Below are 23,424 nucleotides of genomic sequence, written 5' to 3'. Positions count from 1 at the left end.
CTTTATCGCGGGAATAATGGTATCTACACCCATGGTGGTGGGCTACTAAGTTACTAAGTAGCAGCTACAATTTAGTAAGTGATCGCCCCCCCCCCACACACACACCCCAAATCGTCGAGGGTCCTAGCGGATGAGCTGTGTTCCGCGCCCCCACCAGTCAGACCGGCTCCCGTGAGACAGGTCCCGCCCCCAGCCTTAAAGGTCAAGCGGGACTCGAATGGGACATGTCGGGCGACCATGATCGGGCCCCCTGAGATCCCTCAGAAGTCCTTGAGTAGAGATCTCTGGCACCGGGAACCCTCGTGCGCCTCCACGCTGTGCCGAGGCCACTCACCAGCTATCACCCAGGATACTAGGAAAAGACTCTTGTGACAGCAGCGACGGCGGTGGCGGCGCTGACGTCGTGACGTCACGAGGCGGTGCGGCGGCGCAGGCGTACTGCGTCACCCGCGGCCTGGCTGCGGAGAGCGTTGAGGGAGAGGCGTATTCAGCGTTATCGACCGTGGGTTCGGAATCTGTTTTGGGGGCATGAGCCCGGGGAAGACGTCGAGACCAAGAGGTGAGTCCGTGCCCCCGCCTTTGCAGCGCCGTCCCGGGAGGGCCTCCTAGGGGAGGCTGCCCTAGAAGACGCTCCCCAGGCCCCGCCCCGGATTGTCCCGCCGCTGGCCCGGAAATAAGCCGAGTAGTGACCCATCGCGTCTGGGAAATCGCGGCCTGGATCGGGAAGCCGGGGTTCCAGGCTTGACCCCGCCGTTACGGTTAGCTCTTAGGAACAAGTGCCTTTGCTTCTCTGCCCTTCGTTTTCCCCAAATGACTACTCCTGGCCTCCAGGGTTGTTTCAGCTCAGCCGGGGGGATGGATGAAAAGGCGTTTTTGTCAATTCTGTTAACAATCTAGGGGGTTGTCGCCCGTGCAAACTCAAAGGCATTTTGAGAGTCTCATGCCGCCTTGATGTCTCACGACACTTTACTGTTCCACAGAAAACTCTGTGCTGAGCTGTCACAGATACTGTCTTATTTAAGATTCGTAGTAACCCATTAGGTAGGAGGTAATTGTGCCCGTTGAAGGAAGAAGAAACTGAGGCTCCGAGCAGAGACGTGGCTTGCGTCATCATTCATTTAGTAAATACTGAGCACCGGTCATGAGCCGTGCTGGGATTAGAACCATGATCTGAGTAGGCAAGACCCTGTCCTCTAGTAGCTTAAACAGTAAGTAACAATAAATGAGTTAGTATTGTAAGGAGAGAAAAAGGTGGCTGTGTTAGAGATCAAAAAAGAGCTCACTATTAGGGTAAGCTTTGCTGAGGAGAGAACCCGGAAGCGAGATTATGACTTTATTTATAGCTGGCCTCTCGCTTTTGGTCCTCTCAGCAACCTTAAATGATAAGCAGGGCAAGGTGTGTATTATGTGGAGATGAGGAGACTGAAGCTTAGAGAGAAGTGACTTCCAGTGGAAATGCCAAAGTTGGATACCTGGTCTTCGGACACCAGGTTTTTGCTCGTTCCACTACTGTCTCCATCGCAATCATCATCTTCCTTTCTTGTCTGTTAGATGAGATATTTCAGGAGCTAAGACTAGTAATAGTTTAAGTTAATATTAACATGTTGTGTAGTGGTACTTAAATGCCTTTTAATTTTGTTCCAGCAGGTTTTTAAGACTTAAGTATGGTTATATGGCTAATATTAATGAAATGACTTCACGAAATTAACAATTAAGCTACTACTATCATTAATTAATTAAAAAAACCAAATGAAGTTACTACTGAAGGTCTAAATAACCTTACTTAATTGTTTAAAATTACACGATCAAATGCCGAGAATTCTCGCCATCCGAACACAACGTGTTAATGGAATGCTTCTTACGTGTGTTAGGTGTATTAACTCTGAATCTACAACTCTTAGGAGTTGTTATTCCCATTTTACAGATGGGTAAACTGAGACACAGTGGTTAAGTAATTGGCCCAAGGTTACAGAACTAGTAATGGTAGAAATGGAATAACTAAGGAGGAAGTTAGTCTCTTCTTCCCAGTCTCTCAAAATATTAAACGTGATAATAGCTGATGCTTATTGATTATTTACTGTTGTCAGATGCTGTGTTTAGGTTTGTTTGTTTGTTTCATGCATCATCATTCATCTTCACGGTGGCTCTATAAGATGAGAAATGCGATCTCCATTTATATAAGTGAGGAAACAGAAGCCGAGAATAGCCAATTTACCAGGTCACACAACCTTTCAAACCCAGTTCTAACTCCAAACTCTATGACCTTAAATTTCCTATCTTGCCCCTTCCCTGAGGAAGAGAAGTACTACTGCTCTTCGCTACCCGTCTCCTTCAGTGGCCCTAAGACTCTTTCTGGTGGTTTCCAAAGCTTCTTTTGGGTGATAGTTGTTAAACTGGAGTATGTGTAATAGTAGAGACTGTAGAGTCTCTGGCCCCCTGCCAGCCAGCCTCTGGCTTCAGAAGAGGGAAAGCTTTAGTTTCTACACACACAACCACGCCCCATTTTGCCTTAAATGGAAGCTTTTGCCTTCTAGCTGCCCGAGGAGCTGTCCCAAGGGACTTGGTGCTGGGGGCCTGGTTGTGGAAGAACCGAGGCCTTTTGAAGGACTACCCAGGGCTTGCCCTCCTTGAATAAATGTTTGTTGAAATGAAGTTGAAGTCGTGTATTCACACAGTGTTGCTTTTCTCCTGCCTTGATGTTCACATTTCCTGTAGTATTTTATAAAGATTGATGGAAGCAGAAACCAAAACTCTTCCCCTGGAGAACGCATCCATCCTGTCAGAGGGTTCCCTACAGGAAGGGCACCGGTTATGGATTGGCAACCTGGACCCCAAAATCACCGAGTAAGTTGAAGTTACCTTGATTCACTCCCTATAAGTTGGGATATTTGCAGTGATGATGTTCAGAAGAATTCTCAAGGGATGTAGGATCTATTTTGACCCCTTTGCTTATGTTTTCATTGTTTTTAAAGGGGATGTGGTATTATTAGCCTGTTCTCCTATTATCTTGACATTTTTCTTACATTTGGACTCTTCTGCAGAGACATAACCTTGAATAGCTTCTAAACTGTGTACCTTTTTCCACTTACCAAAAATGTTCTCCTGTTTTCAGCCATTTGAAGTCCTTGTACCCAGCGACCAGGAAATTATTTTCTAGAATGAGCCCTGGGCGTGATTCTTTCAGAATGAAAGCACAGGTGGAAGAAGTCTCAGTACCTTCACAAATAGGCAAAGAGGCAGCACTTGACTCTAATTCACATTAAAAGCCATAGGAGGTCAGAGCTGAAAAGGATCTTAGAGATACCCCAGTCCCTTTGACTTTCATTCATTCATTAAGTGATTTGAGTGCCTGCTGTGTGCCAGCTGCCCCGTGCTAAGCAGTTTTCAAACTTAAAATCTGAGGACCCTTGTCTCAAAGGAATCAGAACTCATATATAAAGTAAAAGCTCAGAGCTGCTCTGATGAAAGGGGAGAAGAGGCGCACCCAGAGTCTTCTGGTAACTGCTACCCTTTAACAGTCACAGGACTCCATGAAGCCCATTTGAAAACCTCTGATATGTCCAGCTTTCTTAACCTACAGTAAAGGAGACCGAGGCCCAAGAGCTAGAAGTGCCTTGCCCGCCCCAGTCACAAAACTAATTGAATTGTTTTGACTGCTCACGCTTTCCATGGCAGATATTATAGTGGAAAGGCATTTCTTGGCAAAGAGAATAGAGAGGTCTTTCCTCCCCCCAGTTGTTCAGTAGGAGCAAGGTGGTGGTTAATGGCAGGATAGTAAGGGTGAATGGATTGAGCTGGTTAGGGACAATGCTTAAAGTAAGCATGGAAGAGACAGACCATCAGTCCTAGAAGTTACTCCCTTTGTGGTAGTGTTGAAAGGAAGGGCAGAAGAGACTGAGGGACCTCCAGCATCTGGGATAAGAGGAGATATAAAACGGGTTGGAATTAAGAGAGAGGAAAAGCGATGTAAACTAATGTATCATGACAGAAAAGTTCGGTTCCTTAAGCCTGCTCAAGCTCAAATCGGCTAAATGTAGATACTGCTGGGTCCTCTGGAAATTATGGTGGTATTTAAGATGTGTTGCCCTGTGTTACGTAACCTTGGTCACGAGGGCCCTAAAATATTGACTGTGCATTGACGTTGGTTCTCTTTATGGCTCATGGCTTTGAGGATGAGTGTGTGAATCTGCCCAACCTCTCAGTTAATGTGTGTTGATCAGAGAAACCATTTCCATCGTCTAAAACCCAAGCTGTGAGGGGATGCTCACAGGAGTGGTTTCCATTCCCACCTCTGCCTGTCCGAATGGAAATCTGGAGTCTGGAAACAGTGCCCATTGTTTTGGCTGCAATTCCCTGTAATGAGACCCTCATTCCAATTGTGTCCTGCTGCTTGACAGGAAGGTTCAAATGATGGCATCTGCCATCTCCATTTGTTGTCATAAGTTGGAGTATATGAACGTTTTCTTCAGTTAACAGCGTTATTGGCACATTGAATCAAAACTTCTCCACTGGTACCTCTGCTCTTTTTCTATCAGGCCAAAGGTGGATAACGAGTGCTAACCTGCAGGTTGGGGCCCTGCTGGGTCTATCTGTGGCTTCCCACCTCATACCACCAGAGACCATATTTACTTTTTCCTCTTATGGATTCCTTATTTTAAAACATTTTCTCTAATAAACAGATTTAAAGATTTTATTTACTTATTATTTATAAAGAGAGGGGAAAGGAGGGAGAATGAGAGGGAGAGAAACATCAATGTCCAAGAGATACATTGATGGGTTGCCTCTTGTACGCCCTTGACCGGGGGCCTGGCCTGCAACCCAAGCATGTGCCCTGACTGGGAATCGAACCAATGAGCCTTTGGTTCACGGGCTAGCACTCAACCCACTAAGCCACACCAGCCAGGGCTTGAAAGCTAACATTTTAGTATGGTAGTTCTTATCTTATAGAAGTATGTGATTTTCAAGTTTTTGAAGCACATAAACTTCTGGATTCTGTTCCTGTCAAGATAGACAATAGCCTAGACTAATTATTAAAATGCATTCCTTCACACACATTGAAGGGATTACATGATAAAACTTATGTGATCACGTGGTACGTGGTTTATACTCCAGTCTCAGGAAATATTATTTGAATCTGGATCTCTAAACTTCTTATGACTCTTGACAGAAGTTTGTAGAGCACTCTCCCATTTTCTTAAACTCACACCCCGCAAACAAATTGGTACTAGTTCCTGCTGTCTCCCATTCAACAAAACCCTTCTTATCTCTCTTTCCACTCCTTATTCATACTCTTTACCATCCCTCTCCCTGATCTCTTATGAACTGGTTTGAATACTCCTCCTATAGAAATGCTTTCTTACCTCTTGTTAGTAGACAAATTGTAGTATCTTTTTACTGTCATGAATGGTTAGAGGAGTATGTAAAACAGCAACAGTTAAAAACTTTTCCACTCAATTTTTTGTAGTAATAATCCTGTGTGTGTGCTTATTAATTATTAATCTGAGTTATGCTCAAGTTATAGTAGGATATCCATCCATCTCCTCTCAACAGCATATGCATTGCTAACTGAGTGTCCATCACTCTCATATTCTGCTGCTTGTTTATTTGTGTTCACTTTGTGGTTGCAGCGCTGCCCATTTTAGGACTGTGCTAGAGGCCAGGAATGTCTCAATGACTAAACAGATCTTAGGGATGTGGATTCAAGGGAATGATGACATACTTTTATTTACGGAAGTAGCAGATTCCAAACCCATGTTCCTTCTACTGAATGCTGATTCCTCTCAACTACATTATACTTCTTATTTCTTACCCATAAAGAGAATATTCAACTAAATGATCTGATTGTTTCTCCTAGCTCTAACGTTGCATTAGTTCCTCCTATTTAAGCTCAAACAACCTTGTGAAGCAGGTGAAATAGATGATATTTTCTCTCTTTCATAGGAATAGTTGTGAGTTGACTCAGTTTTCCACTGCTTAATATAGTGCCCTTTGCACAAATGGATAATAATTATGATAGTCCACATAACTGAATAGTTATAACCTAAAGCATCCTATTCTAAAATTTTAAATGTAAAGATTCCTTTTAAATTATGAGAGCCAATCTAACTGTAAAGTTAAAACAACACCTCTAAATATCATTACTAGTGCCTTCATTAGAAAAGCCGAAAAGCTCATGTCCTTAGATATTGTCTTTCCCACACTGCAGTTTCCTCTAAAAGAATGAATACTGCTTGCTTTTTCAGACATTAAATGTGCTATCTAGAAAGCCAAATTAATAGCCATAGCATTATGTGTAAGAAGAAGCATGAGCGGGAATAAAGCCAGAAGAAATTCTAAAAGAAGGAGCATTCTAAATGGTTGGTGAGTTATAAATAAAGGTAGTGCATGAAAGATTGTTGTGCGAACAGAATATCAGGAAGACCTTTTCAGCTGAAGGAGAGGTTAACTACTAAATGATAATAAAACTAATTGGATACTATCCAATTAAGACAGCCTTTAAAATTCATTCAAACGAGTTTGAATTTCATGTAGAAGAGACTCACTGTGGGTGTTTGGTAGGAGACTGACATCATGAAGTGATGTTTTAGTAGGGTGCTAGGCATCAGTGTGAAGGGTGACTTGGGCAAAGACTGGGGATGAAGATTAGCTGCAGATCTGCCATTACATCACCTTGATAGAGACAGTGAACTTGGAGGCCAGTGGTAAATCAGAGATGAACAAAAAGTGATTGAAGAGGAGTAGAGAGTTAAGATGTTTCTTGCCTGAGAAGTGGAAAAGAATCTTGTCCACACTGACCACTGGGATAGCTGGAAAGGGGCATCTGTTTGTGGAGGAGAGGATGTCAATTTGGGGTATATTCAGTGAACTTGAAAGCAATAGAGTGATCCAGGTGGAAATGTGCTTCTGATACAGACTTTCGTGGATAAACTAGAATGCATGGAAGAATAAATGCATTAACGTGTAAGAATGATGTGTTTGCCCCTGAAGAAACCCCGTCTTCTCTGCCAGCCCATCCCTTACTTTTCCTTTGTTTCCCATGCTTCTTTTCATGGCTGGGTTTGCATGAAAGAGCCTTTACTGTTTGTTTGCTTAAATTTGAAACACAGTAAGGCTAGTCTATTACAGAGCACAGAACGTAAAGTCCTGCCCCATTACAATTTTTGTAAGTTTAGAAAGGTTTATTTAAAACACTGTGCACTAAAAATCATCTTAAAGGTCATTTCATTGGCTCCCCGGTGCCTACAGCATCAAAGTAGAGTTTCCTCACTAAGCACAACCACGTGCTTCACAGCCTGTCCCCTGCCTGCCTTGCAGCCTCATCTCTTACTGCCACTCCCCTCAGTTGATCACCTTTATGTCCGTGCACTTGGCCTTCACTAACCACCACTCTCCCTGCACAATTCAATTGGTCCTCTTCATCCTTATGCCTACCTGTATACCTCTGTGTGCAAGCATGACCCTGGTTTGTAACTGATTACATATCTCTTCTAACCAGAGTGTGACATCTTTGAAGACAGGGACCCTGTTGTATTCATCTGGATAGTCTTAAGTGCCTAGTACAGTTTCTGACACAGAGTTGTCTGTTTAAACATTTGTATGGATTAATTACTTATCTGGGCACTTGGGGAGAGGGGACTGGGTGAAAGAAGGTGAAAGGATTAGCCAGAGAACATATATGCATCACTCAGAGACACAGACAACAGTGTGGTGATGGCCAGAGAGAAGGGGAGGCGGGGGCTGGATGGAGGGAGGAAATGAGGACATCTGTAATAGTGTCAACAATGAAAATAAAAATAAATTAATTAAAAAAGTTTTTAAAAGGAAGGCCATTTTAAAGAGCCGTTGCAGAAAGCAGAGTTAAGTTGCTGGTGTGGTAATGCTGTCGCTCCTGGCCAGCCCACGTTTCCTGAAGCACAGCAAGGCTCCGATGACTAGCGAGCTCTCCCCTACTTCAGCAGCAGATGAAAGTGCTTGCAGATGTGAAAGCAAGAGTCTTCAGGCTCTTTTCACTATCAGCGCCTGCAGTCCCATCTCCAGGAAGCAAAATAGTAAACATTTCATTTCTTTTGTTTCGCTGTTCCGATAATTTCAAGGAATTATCAAACAAGCAAAGAAATCCTGGAGAAGTTGAAAGACACAGACCTACGCAGATGTTCCTAGAATCTTAAGGTCTTAGTTCTCGGGCAAAACGTGAATGTTAGCTTTTCAAAGAATAATCTGTCGGCATTTTTATTCCTGAGTAAATTAAAATTCATTTCCTAGGAAATGCCGATTGCCTTACCTTCCTGCTATTAAGCAGAATAGAGCTAATGAAAAGATGACCAGCCCACTGTAGCCCTTCAGATTGTTTTTTTTAAAAAATGGGTTTGACCCTCCATTCATGGCAACTGGTTCAGTGTTAAGGTTTGAATGGGTATAGTAAGTAGGAAATGCAGCTGTGAATTAAAGATGTTGGGGGAGGCTCTTCTAGCCCATCTGTGTGCATTTCAGAGACTTATCCTTGCTGTTCCAAAAAATCAAGTAAAACCAGAAATCTGCACTTGAGGTGTCTCCCTTTCCCCTGATGAATCGCCTCCTACATTCTGGCTTGCAGTTGATGTCTCCTGATACGAATTTGGAAACGAGAGGGTTGTTTTTTCTTTCAAAATAGGTCTAAAGACCAGATGACTATCCACAATGTGCCTTGGGGTCCTTGCGTCCTGTGCCGGTGAAAGATCTGTATTGTGTCTTCCTTGCTCCACTGTGTCAGGCACCTGATCCAGGATAATGGGCCTGCTTGTCAGTGTACGTTAGTGTCAAATTCAGTATAGCTTATGATCCACTTCATACTTTTCTGCCTCCCAAAGGAGACTCTTAGTCAGGAATAAAATCTTGATGCGTTTCTCCTAGAAAACAATGTGAATGTAAATGTGGCTGTAAGGACAGCTTTACTGACTCCCTGTGGGTTAGAATTCCCAGTAATAACAGATTTATTTAGCATGTGGCCTGATACCTTTTTAGTATCACAGGGACAGCATTGTTTAGAGAAAGCCTTGACTCCGTTTGAATAGTGCGGAGGAAGCCAGGAGGAAGGCCAAAGGAAAAGGAAGCGGGAGAGCTGTTGGTTCGTCTCCCCCTTACATCAGATGACAGGAAGTCGGAACTGAGATTGGCCACAGCAACCTGCTAAGGCCACATCTGTGTGGGTAACTTAAAAGCTCTATGGAAACCAAGTACGTTTTAGAGAAAGGAATCCAAGAAGGGGATGAGGGATAGAGTGGCAAACAAGAGCTTGGAATAAATTTCTTCCTTGGCCATTTATATTCTCCATTCGGCCATACTCCACAGAGTGTAAACTGTGTTAAGCAACTGAGGCTGGTTAGTTACCACAGCTGGATGGTTCGTGGGACTGCTCAGCTTCCCCTCCCCTGCGTGGGACCAGCCTCAGTCACATTGTGGCTCCACATTGTCCTGATGTTCAGTCACGTCAGGATTCAAACACTCAGGCACTTAATAATGGAAGTGCCACTAGCTGTGACTTGGTTTTGGACAGAGTTTCTCACAAGTGCAATTTGAGTCTAACGACTTTGAAATCTAATCAGGAAGTCTTTCAGGATTATTTTGTTTGTGTGAATGTGTATGTGTTTGTTACTTTATTTTTGAGATGGGGTACGCTTTGGCTTTTGGAGTGTGGGTGTGTGTTTCTGATGGAGTTGTAGTTATTCACAAATACTATTTCATTGCCAAGAAATTAAAACTAAATAAATCGACACTATTTTTGAGCTTTTCTCCAAAAGAAAAATAAATGATGCTTGTGGGCCAGACAGCTGTTTGTTAGGTGTGGTTTTTTGTTTGGTATTTTTGTGCTGGACAGACCATAGCCATGACAATTCTAGTTCCCATTCCAAATAGAGGCAAACAACTCTGTTTGCCAAATAAACTAACAGCAGTTTGGAGGGAGACAGGAGGTGGGGGTGTGAGATTTTATCCCTGGGGGAAATGTCTCCTTTTATCTCACACTTCAGGCTCATTGGCCGAGAAGCTCCCAGAGCGTACTCATGGATTGTTCTTTCTCCGCAGATACCACCTCCTGAAACTCCTCCAGAAGTTTGGCACGGTAAAGCAGTTTGACTTCCTCTTCCACAAGTCGGGTGCTTTGGAGGGACAGCCTCGAGGGTACTGTTTCGTTAACTTTGAAACTAAGCAGGTAATTGCACTTTCCCCCTTTCACAGTACTTAGCCTCTCTCATAAGTATTTGTGGCTGTCTCTTAACTGCTAGAATAGCAGTTCCTTGCGGGCAGGACCCACGTCTGATTCATCCCTGTGTGCCTTGCTCTGAGATCCTTGGTAAACAAATGAAGTAGTGAATAGCTTCCAAAACCGACCCTCCCTAGGCTTGTGTACGCGGGCGGCTGACCTACTTTCTGATCAAATGCTTTGGGATGCCCACATTAAGCACATGGACATCCTCCTCCCTGTTCTGTTTTGTTTTTTCCCTTTAGTGGCTGACCAACAAAGCCTCCTTTTCTTTTGGTAGTTTTGCCCTGTGGTGCAGAAGCCCTCCCTGTCTGTGGTGAGCCACCCACAAACTCTTTTATTTTAATTTCTTAAAAATTTACCCTTCTTCTCAATGTCTCAGAATAAATGCATACAAATTTGAATATGTACAGAGGAAGAAAATATCCAGCCTCAATCATGATATATATCTGTATCTTAGTACTCTCTATAACTTCATTATTTTTATATGAGAACATTGCCTGGTTATTATTTTATTAATAATAATTGTATTTGGCCCTGACTGGTATAGCTCAGTGGGTTGGGCGTAGTCCCGCAGACTGAAAGGTCACCCAGGTTGTGGGCCAGGCACCTGGTTGGGGGCCTGTGAGAGTCAACCTGTTGATGTTTCTCTTTCACACTGATGTTTCTCTCCCTCTCTCCCTCCCTTCCCCTCTCTCTAAAAATAAATAAAATAATAATAATTGTATTTGGATTTTTTATTATAAAAGTAAAGCATGTTTATTATAGATGAAAATATAGATAATCCCAATACCCAGAAATAATCATTATTAATATTTAATTATGTATCTTTCTAGTCTCTTCTTCTTTTGTCACATTCTCACAAAGCAACAACCCTGGAGGACTTCATACATACACACACATAAACACATGTATGGCTTTATAACACGTGAATGGAAGCATATGATCCTGTTTATCCCTCGAAGTATACTAAATTTTTTTCTGTCACCTAATACATATCAACATACTGCATCATAATACTGTGGTTTCACCGGTGTAGATATAAATATATAAAATTTTATTGATCTATATCTTAATATTTACACATTTTATTCGATGTAATTTAATTTAGATCTCAGTTTAAAAGCTAATCAACAGGATTTTTGATGACTGCATAATATTTCATCATATGAACATATGATAAATTATTTGAGTAATTGTAGCTATTTAGGCTTTCCCCAGTGATTTGCAAGTATGAACAGTACAGGAGTGAATACATTTATAACTCCTAACTATGTGCATATTACTCCATTCAGGAAGATGGGAGTGGTGTCAACAAAGATCAATGAGTGTTTTTTTCTCAATACAACTGCCAGGTTGTTGTCAGAAATAATGTCTCAGTCTATTCTGAGATGTCATTTGTCTGGACCAGTGCTGGGAATTTAATTTTTGTAGCTGTGATAGCGAATAAGTGATACATTACTGTTCTAGTCGTTCGAGCTTTGGCAGGGGGAAAACTGAAAGAATGCCTAATGTGGTTAGCATTTTTAAATACTTTATTCTTCCTCAGTGATAGAGTGTGATGAGGATTCTTACAGAATGAAGTCAGTGGTCATGTGAGGGATGGATGTTGGTTTAAAACCACTGGACTAGAAGTCACAGGGCCTAGCTGCTATTTCTGGCTCTTTTATTTATCTACTAACATTAGGCAAGTCTCTTAGCCTCTTTGGCCTCAGTTTTCATCTAAAAATGGGGATTAAAAACCTACACTCTTCTTACCTTTTAGGAAATTGAGAGACTAGATGAGGGTGCATATGAAAACACAGTTGGCATTTAATAATAATGTTGACTACAAGAACTTTGAAACAAGATACAGAGATATGAAATTATTTCTTAGCGCATTTGACCTCTGCTGGCATCTTACTACTGCTGATGCTACAGAATTAATAGTGTCACATAAATTCTTATTCACCAAATGAAACTGAAAAGAAGAACAACATGTCTCTCTTATCTGTCCCTTTAACTTCATGTGCTGTAGTGAAGCAAGGATGCCCGTGACTGTTTAGTATCTGACACATTAGCGGGCACTTAATAAATACTTGTTGAATGTCATCTGGCGAGCTCCAGAGGAGTAAGACAATCACCGGTAAAACCAGACTGGCATGCCTGCTGGTATTACACTGAAGTCTCAGATAGACTCTCTGTTTCTCTTGTTCCTGAAGGGCTTCTTCACCCCCAGTAAGCCTGGGTTACTCTTGGCCTAATGCCTCGTCAGGATACAAGTGGAGCAGAGAAGGTTTGGCAGGATGGAAATGTACGGCCAGGCTTCCTGGGAAGGTCCTAGAGTGCCTATTATCCAGCTTCAGGAATTCCTTTCAGCCTCGCTGCCCCTGTATCTGATAAGGAAAGGGCCAGGGGACTTCTGGCTCTGAAAGCCAGGTGCATACGTTGGCTCACACAGATACCTTGCCCACAGTCTCTGACTCACTCCTGCTTTTTCCGGCCTGGTTTTCTGTACTCCCATCGCCTTTGAGGCCGTTACTGTTTCTCACTTGGGATCCAGAGAGGATGAGACCTAGTCCAGGATACAGTTACGGGGCAGTACTGTTTCTTGACCCAGTAGGTGCTGCCCTCACTAACAGAAGTACGGAGAAAGGTGTGACCTAATAAGAACAATACCGTTAGCTAATACTGGTTGAGTGCTTCCAGTGTGCTTCATGCTTTGCACGAACTCTTTTACTCCTCACAGCCACCATCGAGGAACAAAAAAATGTTACCCATATTTTACAGGTGAAAAAGCTAACATTCAGAGAGATTAGGTGTCCTGCCAGATACTACACTGCCAGTAAGTGACAGAGGCAGCCTATGAATTTTGGTTTGACTGATTTCACACACACACACACACACACACACACACACACACACACACACACACACACACACACACACACCCACCACCACCACCACCACCACCACCACCACTCCTACCCCTATACTCTCTTTGTTCTGCCCTTTTTTTTTCCATTATAAACTTCTTGCCAATTGTTTCCCAAAACCAGTTTGATTACAAACTTAGCCATTGGAGCGAGTGAGGCATTCGGATTTTTGACTAACCATAGTCTGTTTCCCGGACAGGAAGCAGAACAGGCCATCCAGTGTCTCAATGGCAAGCTGGCTCTGTCTAAGAAGCTGGTGGTGCGATGGGCCCACGCTCAAGTCAAGGTAAGTAATGCGCTAGAAAGGCAGCCTCAGCTCATCCCGACTGTCTTCCGGAAGGCAGTGGTCCACTTACCCGTTTGCATCCCAGTCTCTTCACATCTGGAACAGCCATACATTGGTCTCCTACTTGTATTCACCATGTGTGTTGGCAGATTTTTCTTTTGAGAAACATCTCAGGAGGGATTAAGTTCCTTCGTTGTTTCTCTCCACATACCCACAGATTCTGTTTTTGATTGATTTTTCCATGTGGCTGATGTGTGTGCTCAGACCTCTATCATATTTTTGGTGGGGTGGTTCTTTGGAGGGGAAAAAAATGTATTTATTTTTAAAATTAGTTGCTTAAGGCATTATTAGACTCTTCCCAGCCTCTCAACTCTGTGAAGAGTTTGAATATGTTTATTCTAAATGCTTGAGAAATGGGTAGTTTGCATGAGCGCGCAAAGCACTGACATCTCATTACACCAGTTATTTTCAGAGTTATTTTGGGGACTTTGCAGTGTCCGTATTGTCTTCAAGGCCTGAGAAGTAGTACACGGCCTTATTCGTCTTGTAGGAAGTCTCTTGGGAGAATGCACTGGAAAAGCTATGACCATTTAAAAAGTGAATAGCTTTCTGGCCTGGCCAGCACAGAGGTGGTGAAGCACAGGGCCTGGACTGATCCCAAGTGTGGATTCCCTGCCTTCTGCAGTGAGGTCTTGGCAGACCTGCCCGTGAAAAGATTTGTGGCAGTTAAAGCTGGAGCTTTGGTCGTTAGCTATATATAGCACGGGTTTTTGATTGGAGGCTCTCTACCCAACAGGCTTCCCAGTCAAGTCCGAAATTAAACATGTGAGCTCAGTGTCCAAGCTGTAAAAGCACAGACACTTTGGATTCTTATGGGTATTTCAGGTAGTCATTCCCAGAGTCTTTGAATTTCCAGGGCTCGTTCCCTTGACAATAAAAACAACAAGGAGAATTACCGAGGGCTTTTTTACTCAAAACCAAGTCACATTTGCCAGACTGGCTGTTATTTCCTCATTCTGCATCCCACTGCAAAGGCACGCAAGAGAAGTCTTTCTTCATCCCTTCTTTTCACTGGAGACTCTGCGCCTCACACTTCTCTGCTCCTGTGAGTCTTTTCGACCAGAGGCTCCTGATTGCTCTGTCGTATTATTTTTACTTTTTACAAGAAGTATGTAATTATCTCACATCAAATTAGACTGCTCCTTTACTAAGAATGTTTTCTGTATCAGTGGCTGAGAGCTGTTACTATTTTTCTTCTCCACTCAGGCCTATTAAGAGTTGAGTGTTATGCTTGGTACTTTGCAAAAATCTAGCAAAATTTTTAAGTGTTTTGGATGAAGCAAAATAAATATGGTAAGAGGTGATACGTGACTGTTAAAATAAGAATGTCAGAGGGCAATCCTGGCTCTGTATCTGTACCATCTGTGAATTTGAAACTTGAAATTCTTTCCCTACTGAATCAGGAGGACTGATGGCTAGATGGGAGGCTTCTCCTAAACTTCTTTTTCTAAACGTATAGCTTTAAGCCAAAACTGTGTGGGGTTTTAAATTTAAATGTAAAGGCAGTCCTGCAACTTCTAGAAAGGTGCCGATGATATACTCACGGGATTGAAATATATGAACTTATGCTCTGCAGTAAAGGGCTGATTTTTGCCCAGGTAAAGTAATTTCCCTTTTTCTTACTTCCAGAGATATGATCATAACAAGAATGATAAGATCCTCCCAATCAGTCTTGAGCCATCCTCCAGCACAGAACCCACTCAGTCTAACCTAAGGTAAGGTGGGGACTGTGGGAAAACACAAACATTTATTCAAGAGCTTGAGCCCCTTCTTCATGCCAAACCTTCATTCATACTCTAGTAACTCTTCGGGCTCTAAATTTACAACAGAATCTACTAACTTTTGACACGTTCAGAGATGTGTTCAGCAATCTCCAGAATGTATACATTTCCTCTCCTCCCCCCCCCCCCCCCCACATTTGTAGAATTCATTCAAAAAAGCTTGGATGTACCTGCCACATACCAGCCGATCCAAAGGTGTATCAGACATGGTCTCTGCCTTAAAAATAAGCATGTTAATAAGGTCTCGTGTCTCTTTGGCATCTGTCATTACACACTAATTCCTCCCCAACTGTGACTTCCTATATACAAAATTTTAGTTTGCAGCACTTTAATTCTATGTGCCATTTCAGCAGTGATAACAAGTTTGGTACTACTGTGTACAAGCTGTCAGTTACTTCTTTGGAGTTAATTCAAAACAGAAGGAATGGAGGGCTGGGTGGAGAAAGGGGAAGTGAAATGGGTGGCTGAGCAGAAGTAGAGTTTTGGATTTGGGTAGGGGGTCTGGGTTTTTTTGCATTGTAGCCTAGGGAGATATTTTAACAGTGACAATAGCCATGACTTATTGAGCTTACTATGAAGCAAGCAGTCTGCTAAACACTTTACTTGCCATATGTCGTTTAATTATAAAATTCTGGTAAAAGTACTGTCACACCCACTTTACGTAAGAGGAAACGATCTTAGAAAGGTAAGACCGTAAAATCTCTTGGCCAATATCATGCAGTTAGCTACTAGCGGAGTCCACATTTACGCCAGTTTTACTGGACTTCAGAATTCAGTCTTAGTCACTACTTCAGAGAAACTCCAGGCTGTAAATGCAGGGCTACAGCTCTAACGTCTGTTCCAGGGGAGGGAAGGAAGATACGTGAGGGAGGGTCAGTTTTTTGTTGTTGTTGTTTTTTTTTTAAGTATATTTTATTGATTATATTGTTACAATAGTTCCGATTTTTTCCCCTTTGCTCCTCTCCCCCAACAATCCCCCCCCCCCCAAAGTCCATGCCTATGGGTCGTACATACAAACTCTCCCGCTTCACCCTTTCATATATTCTTCTTCTTCTTTTAATAATTAATTAATTATTTTAACAATAAAAAATAACAATCCCTCCCTCTCAGACTTAAGAACCTTTATAATCATAAGGACCAGAAATCAGTACTCAGTCATCAGGTTAGGAGAGCAGTGCCTATTTGGATGAAGGACCAGACAGAAAACAAACAAAAAAGCCTTCTTGAGTATTATCTACACCAAACAGCAGATTTACAGGCCTCTCATTAAAGCATGGGGGAAGGTGATACTGCAGTGTTTTCAGGAGGGATGAAATTGGTAAATTAAAATTAATTATTTTTGTTACTAATTTAAGTTTAATACCATTGGTATTTCTTAGTTTTGTGCTGCTTTATTGTTTTGCACTTCCAGAAATTTAAAAAAAAAAACAAAAACAGACTTCTGTGGATTCACCAGGAACATGTATCCACTGTGCTATGTACCCCTGAGACTGAGCCTCCTTGACTACAGTTTGGGGTCCTTGAGGTTTTCGTAAATCTGACTCCTCCTGGGAAAGGGTGGCTGCATTTTTGCTGGGTGATCTTCATGTTCCAGTGAGCGTGTCTTTAGTTTCTTATTTTCAGTGTTTGCACTTTTTACTAGATTACCTAGTGTTTTCCATTTATTTTTTAATCCCGAGAACCTCAGCTTATATCTTTCTATTAACATCTATGCTAATTAGAGAAGATTGTTTCCCTGTGACTCATACGGGATGTATGTCTCACTGTCCCACTAATGAAAGTAGTGCCAGAGTACTTCTGGGTAATACCTCGGTGTTCCTTTTTCCTTTCTTCTTTTTCTCCTTTTTTCTTTTTTAGCTTTTATTTATTTATTTGTTTTTCTTTTTTTAGAGAGGGGAAGAAAGGGAGAGAAGCATCAATGTGTGAGAGAGACACTGATTGGTTGCCTCTCGCATGCCGGCAACCCAGGCGTGTGCCCTGACTGGGAATTGAACCTGTGACCTTTTGGTTCACAGGCTGGCACTCAATCCGCTGAGCCACACCAGCCAGGTGTAATGTAGCTTTTTAATTTATGTTACTCATATAAGATTTGAGTGTGCTGCAGATGCGTGCCTTTTGAAAATATCTAAAAGGCCGTGTGTCCATTCCCTTTATGTTTCTCCCTCTGACTGTAGACCATGGACAGCATCAAGATGGGAAAAAAAGGGAGCCAGGGCCAGAAAAGACCGCTCGCTGCCTGCATGCATTCTGGTCCAAGACAGCAGTGACCTTGACCAGAATGGAATTCCTTACAACTTCTGCAGAGTCCCCTCATTCCTTCTCTCTAACCCGGGGCTGCTCAGCTCCCAGCCTGATGGAGAGGGAAGAGCAAGGCTTGGGGATAAACAAACTGGGCTTGAATTCTGTCTCTGCGGTTTGTTAGCTGTGTGAACCTGGGCATATCGCTACGGTTCTGTGTTTGATTCTTTATCAAATGTGGGCACAGTGCTTGGCTCATTATAAGCACTCTGTAAATGATACTCTTTATAAACACATTTGTCAGTGAAAAGAGACTTTATAGGATTACCAGGATTTTTTTTGCCATTATTCTTCAGTGGTTCTAAAGGTGATAAAATGTAATAGTTACTAGAATGGGCTTTGGAGTCAAATGTCAACCAGTACCACTTCCTGGCTATGTCTGACATTGTCCGAGTTTACCTTTCTGTGCCTCAGTTCCTTCATCTGCAGAGTAAGAAAGTCACCTACCTTACCATGTTGCCTTCAGTGCTACACGAATTATTTTCCCAATTTTTAAGTTTATGGTTCAGTGGTGTCAAACATTTTCATAATGTGCAACCACCACTACCATCCCCTCCGTAATTCTTTTCATCTTGTGAAACTGAAACTCAATGCCCATTAAACGGTAACCCCTTATTCCCGCCTCCCCCCAACCCCTGGCAACCTCCATGCTTCTCTCTGTCCCTGTGATTTTGACTAAATCTCTCATATTAACTGGAATTATACAGTATTTGTCTTTTTGTGACTGGCTTTTTTCATTTAGCATAATGTCCTCAAGGTTCATCCGTGTTGTAACATGTCAATTTTCTTTCTTTTTTGAGGCTGAATAATTTTTTAAATGTGTTATGTATCATATTTTGCTTATCCATTCATCTATCAATGGACACCTGGGTTACTTCCACGTCTTAACTATTTTGAATAATGCTGTTTATAAACATGGCTGTACAAGTGTCTGTTCCAGACCCTGCTTTCAATTCCAACATGAATTATTTCTGAGTGCCTGCTATCTGCCAAGACACAGTGTTTGTGTCTTCAGATTAAATGTGACAATATGCAAAGTACTCCTAACAGTGTCTGGGCTTAGAGTGAAGACTTAACAGGTGGTTCAGACTTGATCTCTTTCCGAAAATGAGAGCATTAGTCATTCTTTGTGTGTATTTTGTATATGAAATGTTTGAATGTTCCTGTTTGAGTACCTTGTTGCTTTTCTGGCGTGAACGAGAGGCACAAGGGAAGTGAAGTACGCAACTGTTTTCCGCATGCGCCCAGGCCCACTCTGACCCTCTGCTGCCCTTTCTCCAGTGTCACTGCAAAGATAAAAGCCATCGAAGCAAAGCTGAAAATGATGGCAGAGAATCCCGATGCCGAGTATCCAGCAGCGCCTGTTTATTCCTACTTTAAGCCACCAGATAAAAAAAGGACTACTCCTTATTCCAGAACAGCATGGAAGTCTCGAAGATGATGGTTATGAATCACTGCAGCAGCGAAAGCAACCTGGTCTCCACACCTGAAACCCTCTTTGCCTTTGTACTTTGTAGATGTGACTGCTAGAACAGAGCACAATCACATGTTAGAGTTTTTAGGTAAAATAACATTTTTGGATGTTCCTGTGGATATTTCTACTCTGAAGTATGCGTGGAATTGAGCATCATCCAGAATAAATAGGATTGTATCCAAAATTGTAATTTGAACACTGGGATGCTCTAGTTGCCTGGTTTGTTTGGATTTGTAACTCCAGAAACACCATACAGTGTGCCAGAGAGAAAGGCAAACATAAAAAATGTTATTATTTAAATCAGGAAACTAAATTTATTATCGTCTGTCTTAAAAGAAAATAGAGCATTTTTCTGGGCTCAAGTGTCTTTACAATATAAAAGAGGCAGGGAGGGAAGTGAGAGATTTTGAGTCATGTTCAGAACTATTTTCCAGAATTCACTATGGAAATCCCTCCAACTGGACTAAAAAGGAAAAAGTTCTTGGCGAAAGAGAACTGGTTCTTTGAGCAAGTGTTGTAATCTATTTAAGAATTATGCTTATTGTTTTAAAATCCCAATTAGGAAAATACGGTGTATATCTTAAAATTGTTTGTGCCAACAAAACTATAGAATCAAAGTTAGCATTTTATACCACAGCAGGAGTTCTATTTGGAAATCCAACTTTTATTCTATAGTGATCATTTTTAAAAAATCTAAATAATCTTGCCTTCTATAATACCAAATATTGTTATTAACGTGGGACTTTTAAAATGCACTTAGTTATTGCATGAGATTGTTTTTAAAGCATGAGATATTCTATTTGGAATTGTATCATGGTCAATCTAAATAGAAAAGAAAAATTTATTTGAAAACCTAAACGTTTCTGTATTGATACCTATCAAACATTATTTATTCATAGTTGTTTAGAGGTCTGAGTAGAAGAAATTGGATTGTCTTACGTGGGGTGAGGTGGGGACATGTAATGGTCACAGTCAAAGGAGCAGGCACTACTCTGGCACCAGGATGATAATGACCTCATGTTTTAGGTAGTTTTTAAAGGCTTGAAAGACTGCATGACTTATAACAACAAGAGAAAAATAAATCGTCTTTATTTGGTCATGTGACTTAGGAGTGTGTTTCTCTCAGCAGTCTGGGTCATTTTGGTGCCGGGTTGACAGCTGTTTCACTGGGCAGCACCTTTGCTTCTTTACCAGGTAAATTTTTTTTTTTAACCTTAGGTGCCATTCTTCGAGATTATAGACTTCATACCATTATCTTTCTTAGCAAGAGGAAGCTTTCACTATAGGAACTTAGATCTTTCTATGAGCATAAATGAATCTTAGACACTTGATCCAAAACTTCAACATAGTGTGAGGTTTCAGAATTCACAGAACTAGTTCAGAGAAATTCTTACCACATTTCCCAAGGCAAATCTTTTTAGATATCTTTAGGTATTAAATACTTTCTGCATTTATTAGCTCTGTCTGTGATGCAAATAACTCTCCCTCCTTTGGGGGGATAGTTCAGGGAGGTGAGCGCATTATCTCCCATCTTCCAGGTGACTTCTTAGAGTACAGAATTCACCGTTTTATCCTCAAGTCCTCAAAGGGTTGTGGTGGAGTAGGACTTCCGTAATGTAAAATAGTCTTCTATTTTTAATAGGAACTTAGAAAATACTTGACTTTGAATTATCTAGAGCTGTTTCCTTTAGAAACCAGAACTATTTATTTGTATTTAAAGCAATGTTTATTTGTACCAATTCTTATTCCTCTGTTTGAATAAATGTAAGACTGTGTGGTTGTGTCTTCTCTATTTTCTGGAATAGTCCGCAGTTCTTTGATAGGCTCGTTTTCCCTCAGGACTTGGGCCTGTGTGGGGGTGGGGAGGAGGGGGTGCTTCCTCTTAGAGGCTTTTCTGCAGGCCAGAGGTGACTTCCACCTTTGTGCCTGCCTACTTCTGTAGTTAAACATGAGAAAAGAGACTAGCTGTTCTCACTGCACAGATATTTTAAAAGAAATTGTTGCCCTGACTGGTGTGGCTAAGTGAATTGGACATCATTGCACTGGTTCGATTCCCAGTCAGGGCACGTGCCTGGGTTGCAGGCGGGTTGCAGGCCAGGTCCCTGGTGGGTGGCATGTGGGAGGTGACCGATGGGTGTTTCTCTCCCTTTCTTCTTTCTCCTCTCTAAAAATAAATAAGATCTTTGGAAAAGAAAAAGAAGTTGCCAGTGGAACTCCCCGAAAGCATCACACTATGTTTAGCACCTTTTCAAAGTAGAGGTTTCAGAAGAATAAGTGTATGTCGTAAGTGTGCTGAAAGCGGTCTGGTGAAAGTTTTGTGAAATAAAAAGTTAACTTGTTAGAAAGTTATCTGTACTTTAAAATTATTCATTTACTGTTTTGCTAAAATTATGTCACATCCTTTTGATTTATACAAGAATGAAGAATTGAGGGAAATATTCAGCAGAGAGTTATGAACTATCTTCTTAGCCTCAGCTCCTGTTTTATCAAATGTAAAATGTAACTCTAACCAGCTGATTTTCTGTAATTGCCATCTCAGTTTTGGGGAAGAGGATCCCATTAGAAAAGATTTTTCAAAGCATGTCAGAATCGATAGCAAACTTTTTTTAAAAACCAAATATTCTAGAGCCCTGTTGTTTATTAAGGTGAATACAGTTAATTTTGGAGTCAGCAAATTATCTGATTTTTTCATATTACTGTATAAAAGAACAGGATTAATTCTTGCCTCATAAATTAAATGTTAACTATTTCCAGTATGTAATCATTGTGTTCCTAAAATAGGACTTGTTCCCCTCATTTTTATCCTTGTTTTTTCTTTTTTCTCTCCTGCTTCTTTCTAGTCCTTCAATAAGTCCTGTCAGCTGTCCCTTCAGAATACACCTTGAATGCAACCACTTACCATCTCCAGCCCTGCCCTTCTTGTTCAAGCCATTGTCACCTCTGGCCTGGCTTTCCCTCACACCTAGAAGAAAACCCAGAGACCACAAGGCCCTAAGTGACCCGTCCCTGACCACAGAGCCCCCTGTCGTTCCCCTTTGTGCGTGGAGCACCCGCCAGCCACCCTGGCCTCACCAGCCCTGATACAGGGAACTCCTGTCGCGAGGCCTTCCTTTCCATTGGCTGTTCCTTAGCCCACGCATCAGTCACGTCCCTACAAGTGTCAATGATCAGGTGGGACACCCCCCCCGCCCCCATTTTAAATCACAGCCCTGTCCTCAATCCTTTTTCTCTTCGTCATTTTCTAATTAGCATTTATTATTACCCAATATTATGTTTTTCAATGGCAGTTGACACTCAGTATTATTTTTTATTAGCTTCAGGTATGCAGCGTGGTGGTTAGAGATTTATCGCACTTAAGCGATCCCTCCGGTCACTTGAGTGCACACCTGGCACCCTACATATTACAGCAGTACTGACTACATTCCCTCAGCTGTCCTTGACGTCCTCATGACTCTTCTGTAACAGCCAGGGTACCTCCTACTCCCATCACCTTTCTCACCCAGCCCCCCACCCTAAATGGTTTTTCATTAGAATGTAAGTTTCATGTTAGCAGGAACTTTTATTCAGTGCTATATCCCCAATGTTGAAAATAATGCCTGATGTGTAATAGCTGCTCAAATATCTGTTGATGACAAATCAGAGCTGTGGTACTTGAAAGCTGAAGGGCCTTGAGAGGCTATCCCATATAATCCCCACATTGTCCAGATGGAAAAAAAAAAAAAACCAGAAAGACCAAGTGACGTGGCTGGGATCACATAGTTAATGCGCGAGCATTAGGTGGAACCCGAGCCCGCAAACACCTAGTCTGGGGTTTGTGGTGTTGGCAAACGCCTGTGCCCTCTTTGTGTAGCCCACAAAGCTAAGAATGGTTTTTACGTTTTTAAACAATTGAGAAAAGAGTCAAGCATCCTATTTTGTGACATGTGAGAATTGTAGGAACTTCAAATTCCAGTGTCCACAAATAAATTGTTCTGGAGTGTAGCCATGTCTATTTATTTACTTATTATCTATGGTGATTTTCCATTGCAATAAAAGTCAAGGCATGCAACAAAGACTACGACTCACAAAGCCTAAAATATGTACCATCTGGCCCCTTTACAGAAAAAGTTCGCCGACCCCTGCTCTAAACTGTATTCCATTAGTGGAAATGTCTTTCTAAAACCTTTATGGGTGTCAAAAGTTCCGGCGTTAAGGCCACAGAATAAAATCAACACGGAGGTGAAAGAAGGGTGTGCAGTGAGTATTGTCTGTTCTTACACCTCTGATCCTTCGTCTGTCTTTTGAGGGAACTGGCTCTCCAAACCCAGCAGCGTCACCACACTGAAAAATGCTGTACGAGTGCAGACCGGATCCCCTCCTACATGTGAGGCGCT

The 23,424-nt window shown here is 41.9% G+C and overlaps 1 protein-coding gene across 1 annotated transcript; it reads left to right on the top strand.

Annotated features, from left to right (window-relative positions):
- The first annotated feature begins 414 nt into the window (after nucleotides 1-414).
- Nucleotides 415-20,826, top strand: RBM18 (RNA binding motif protein 18). The gene is made up of 6 exons (XM_090274679.1): nucleotides 415-559; nucleotides 2,716-2,844; nucleotides 10,060-10,186; nucleotides 13,352-13,438; nucleotides 15,128-15,213; nucleotides 18,859-20,826. The coding sequence occupies exons 2-6, from the start codon at nucleotides 2,732-2,734 to the stop codon at nucleotides 19,016-19,018; spliced, it is 573 nt and encodes a 190-aa protein (XP_090130805.1). The 5' UTR covers nucleotides 415-559; nucleotides 2,716-2,731; the 3' UTR covers nucleotides 19,019-20,826.
- The last annotated feature ends 2,598 nt before the right edge of the window (nucleotides 20,827-23,424 follow it).

Source organism: Furipterus horrens, unplaced genomic scaffold, assembly GCF_987537825.1.
Source record: "Furipterus horrens unplaced genomic scaffold, mFurHor1.1.pri manual_scaffold_4, whole genome shotgun sequence".
Classification (NCBI taxonomy): Eukaryota; Metazoa; Chordata; class Mammalia; order Chiroptera; family Furipteridae; genus Furipterus; species Furipterus horrens.
The sequence above is the reverse complement of the archived record's forward strand: the minus strand, read 5'-3'. Positions and strand labels throughout refer to the sequence as shown.

Bases quoted from the DNA above. Each gene is read 5' to 3' on its own strand.
- RBM18 (XM_090274679.1), top strand. From the start codon at position 2,732: ATGGAAGCAGAAACCAAAACTCTTCCCCTGGAGAACGCATCCATCCTG. The intron at 2,845-10,059 runs GTAAGTTGAAGT...CTTTCTCCGCAG, and splicing joins CTGGACCCCAAAATCACCGA to ATACCACCTCCTGAAACTCC. The intron at 13,439-15,127 runs GTAAGTAATGCG...TCTTACTTCCAG, and splicing joins GGGCCCACGCTCAAGTCAAG to AGATATGATCATAACAAGAA.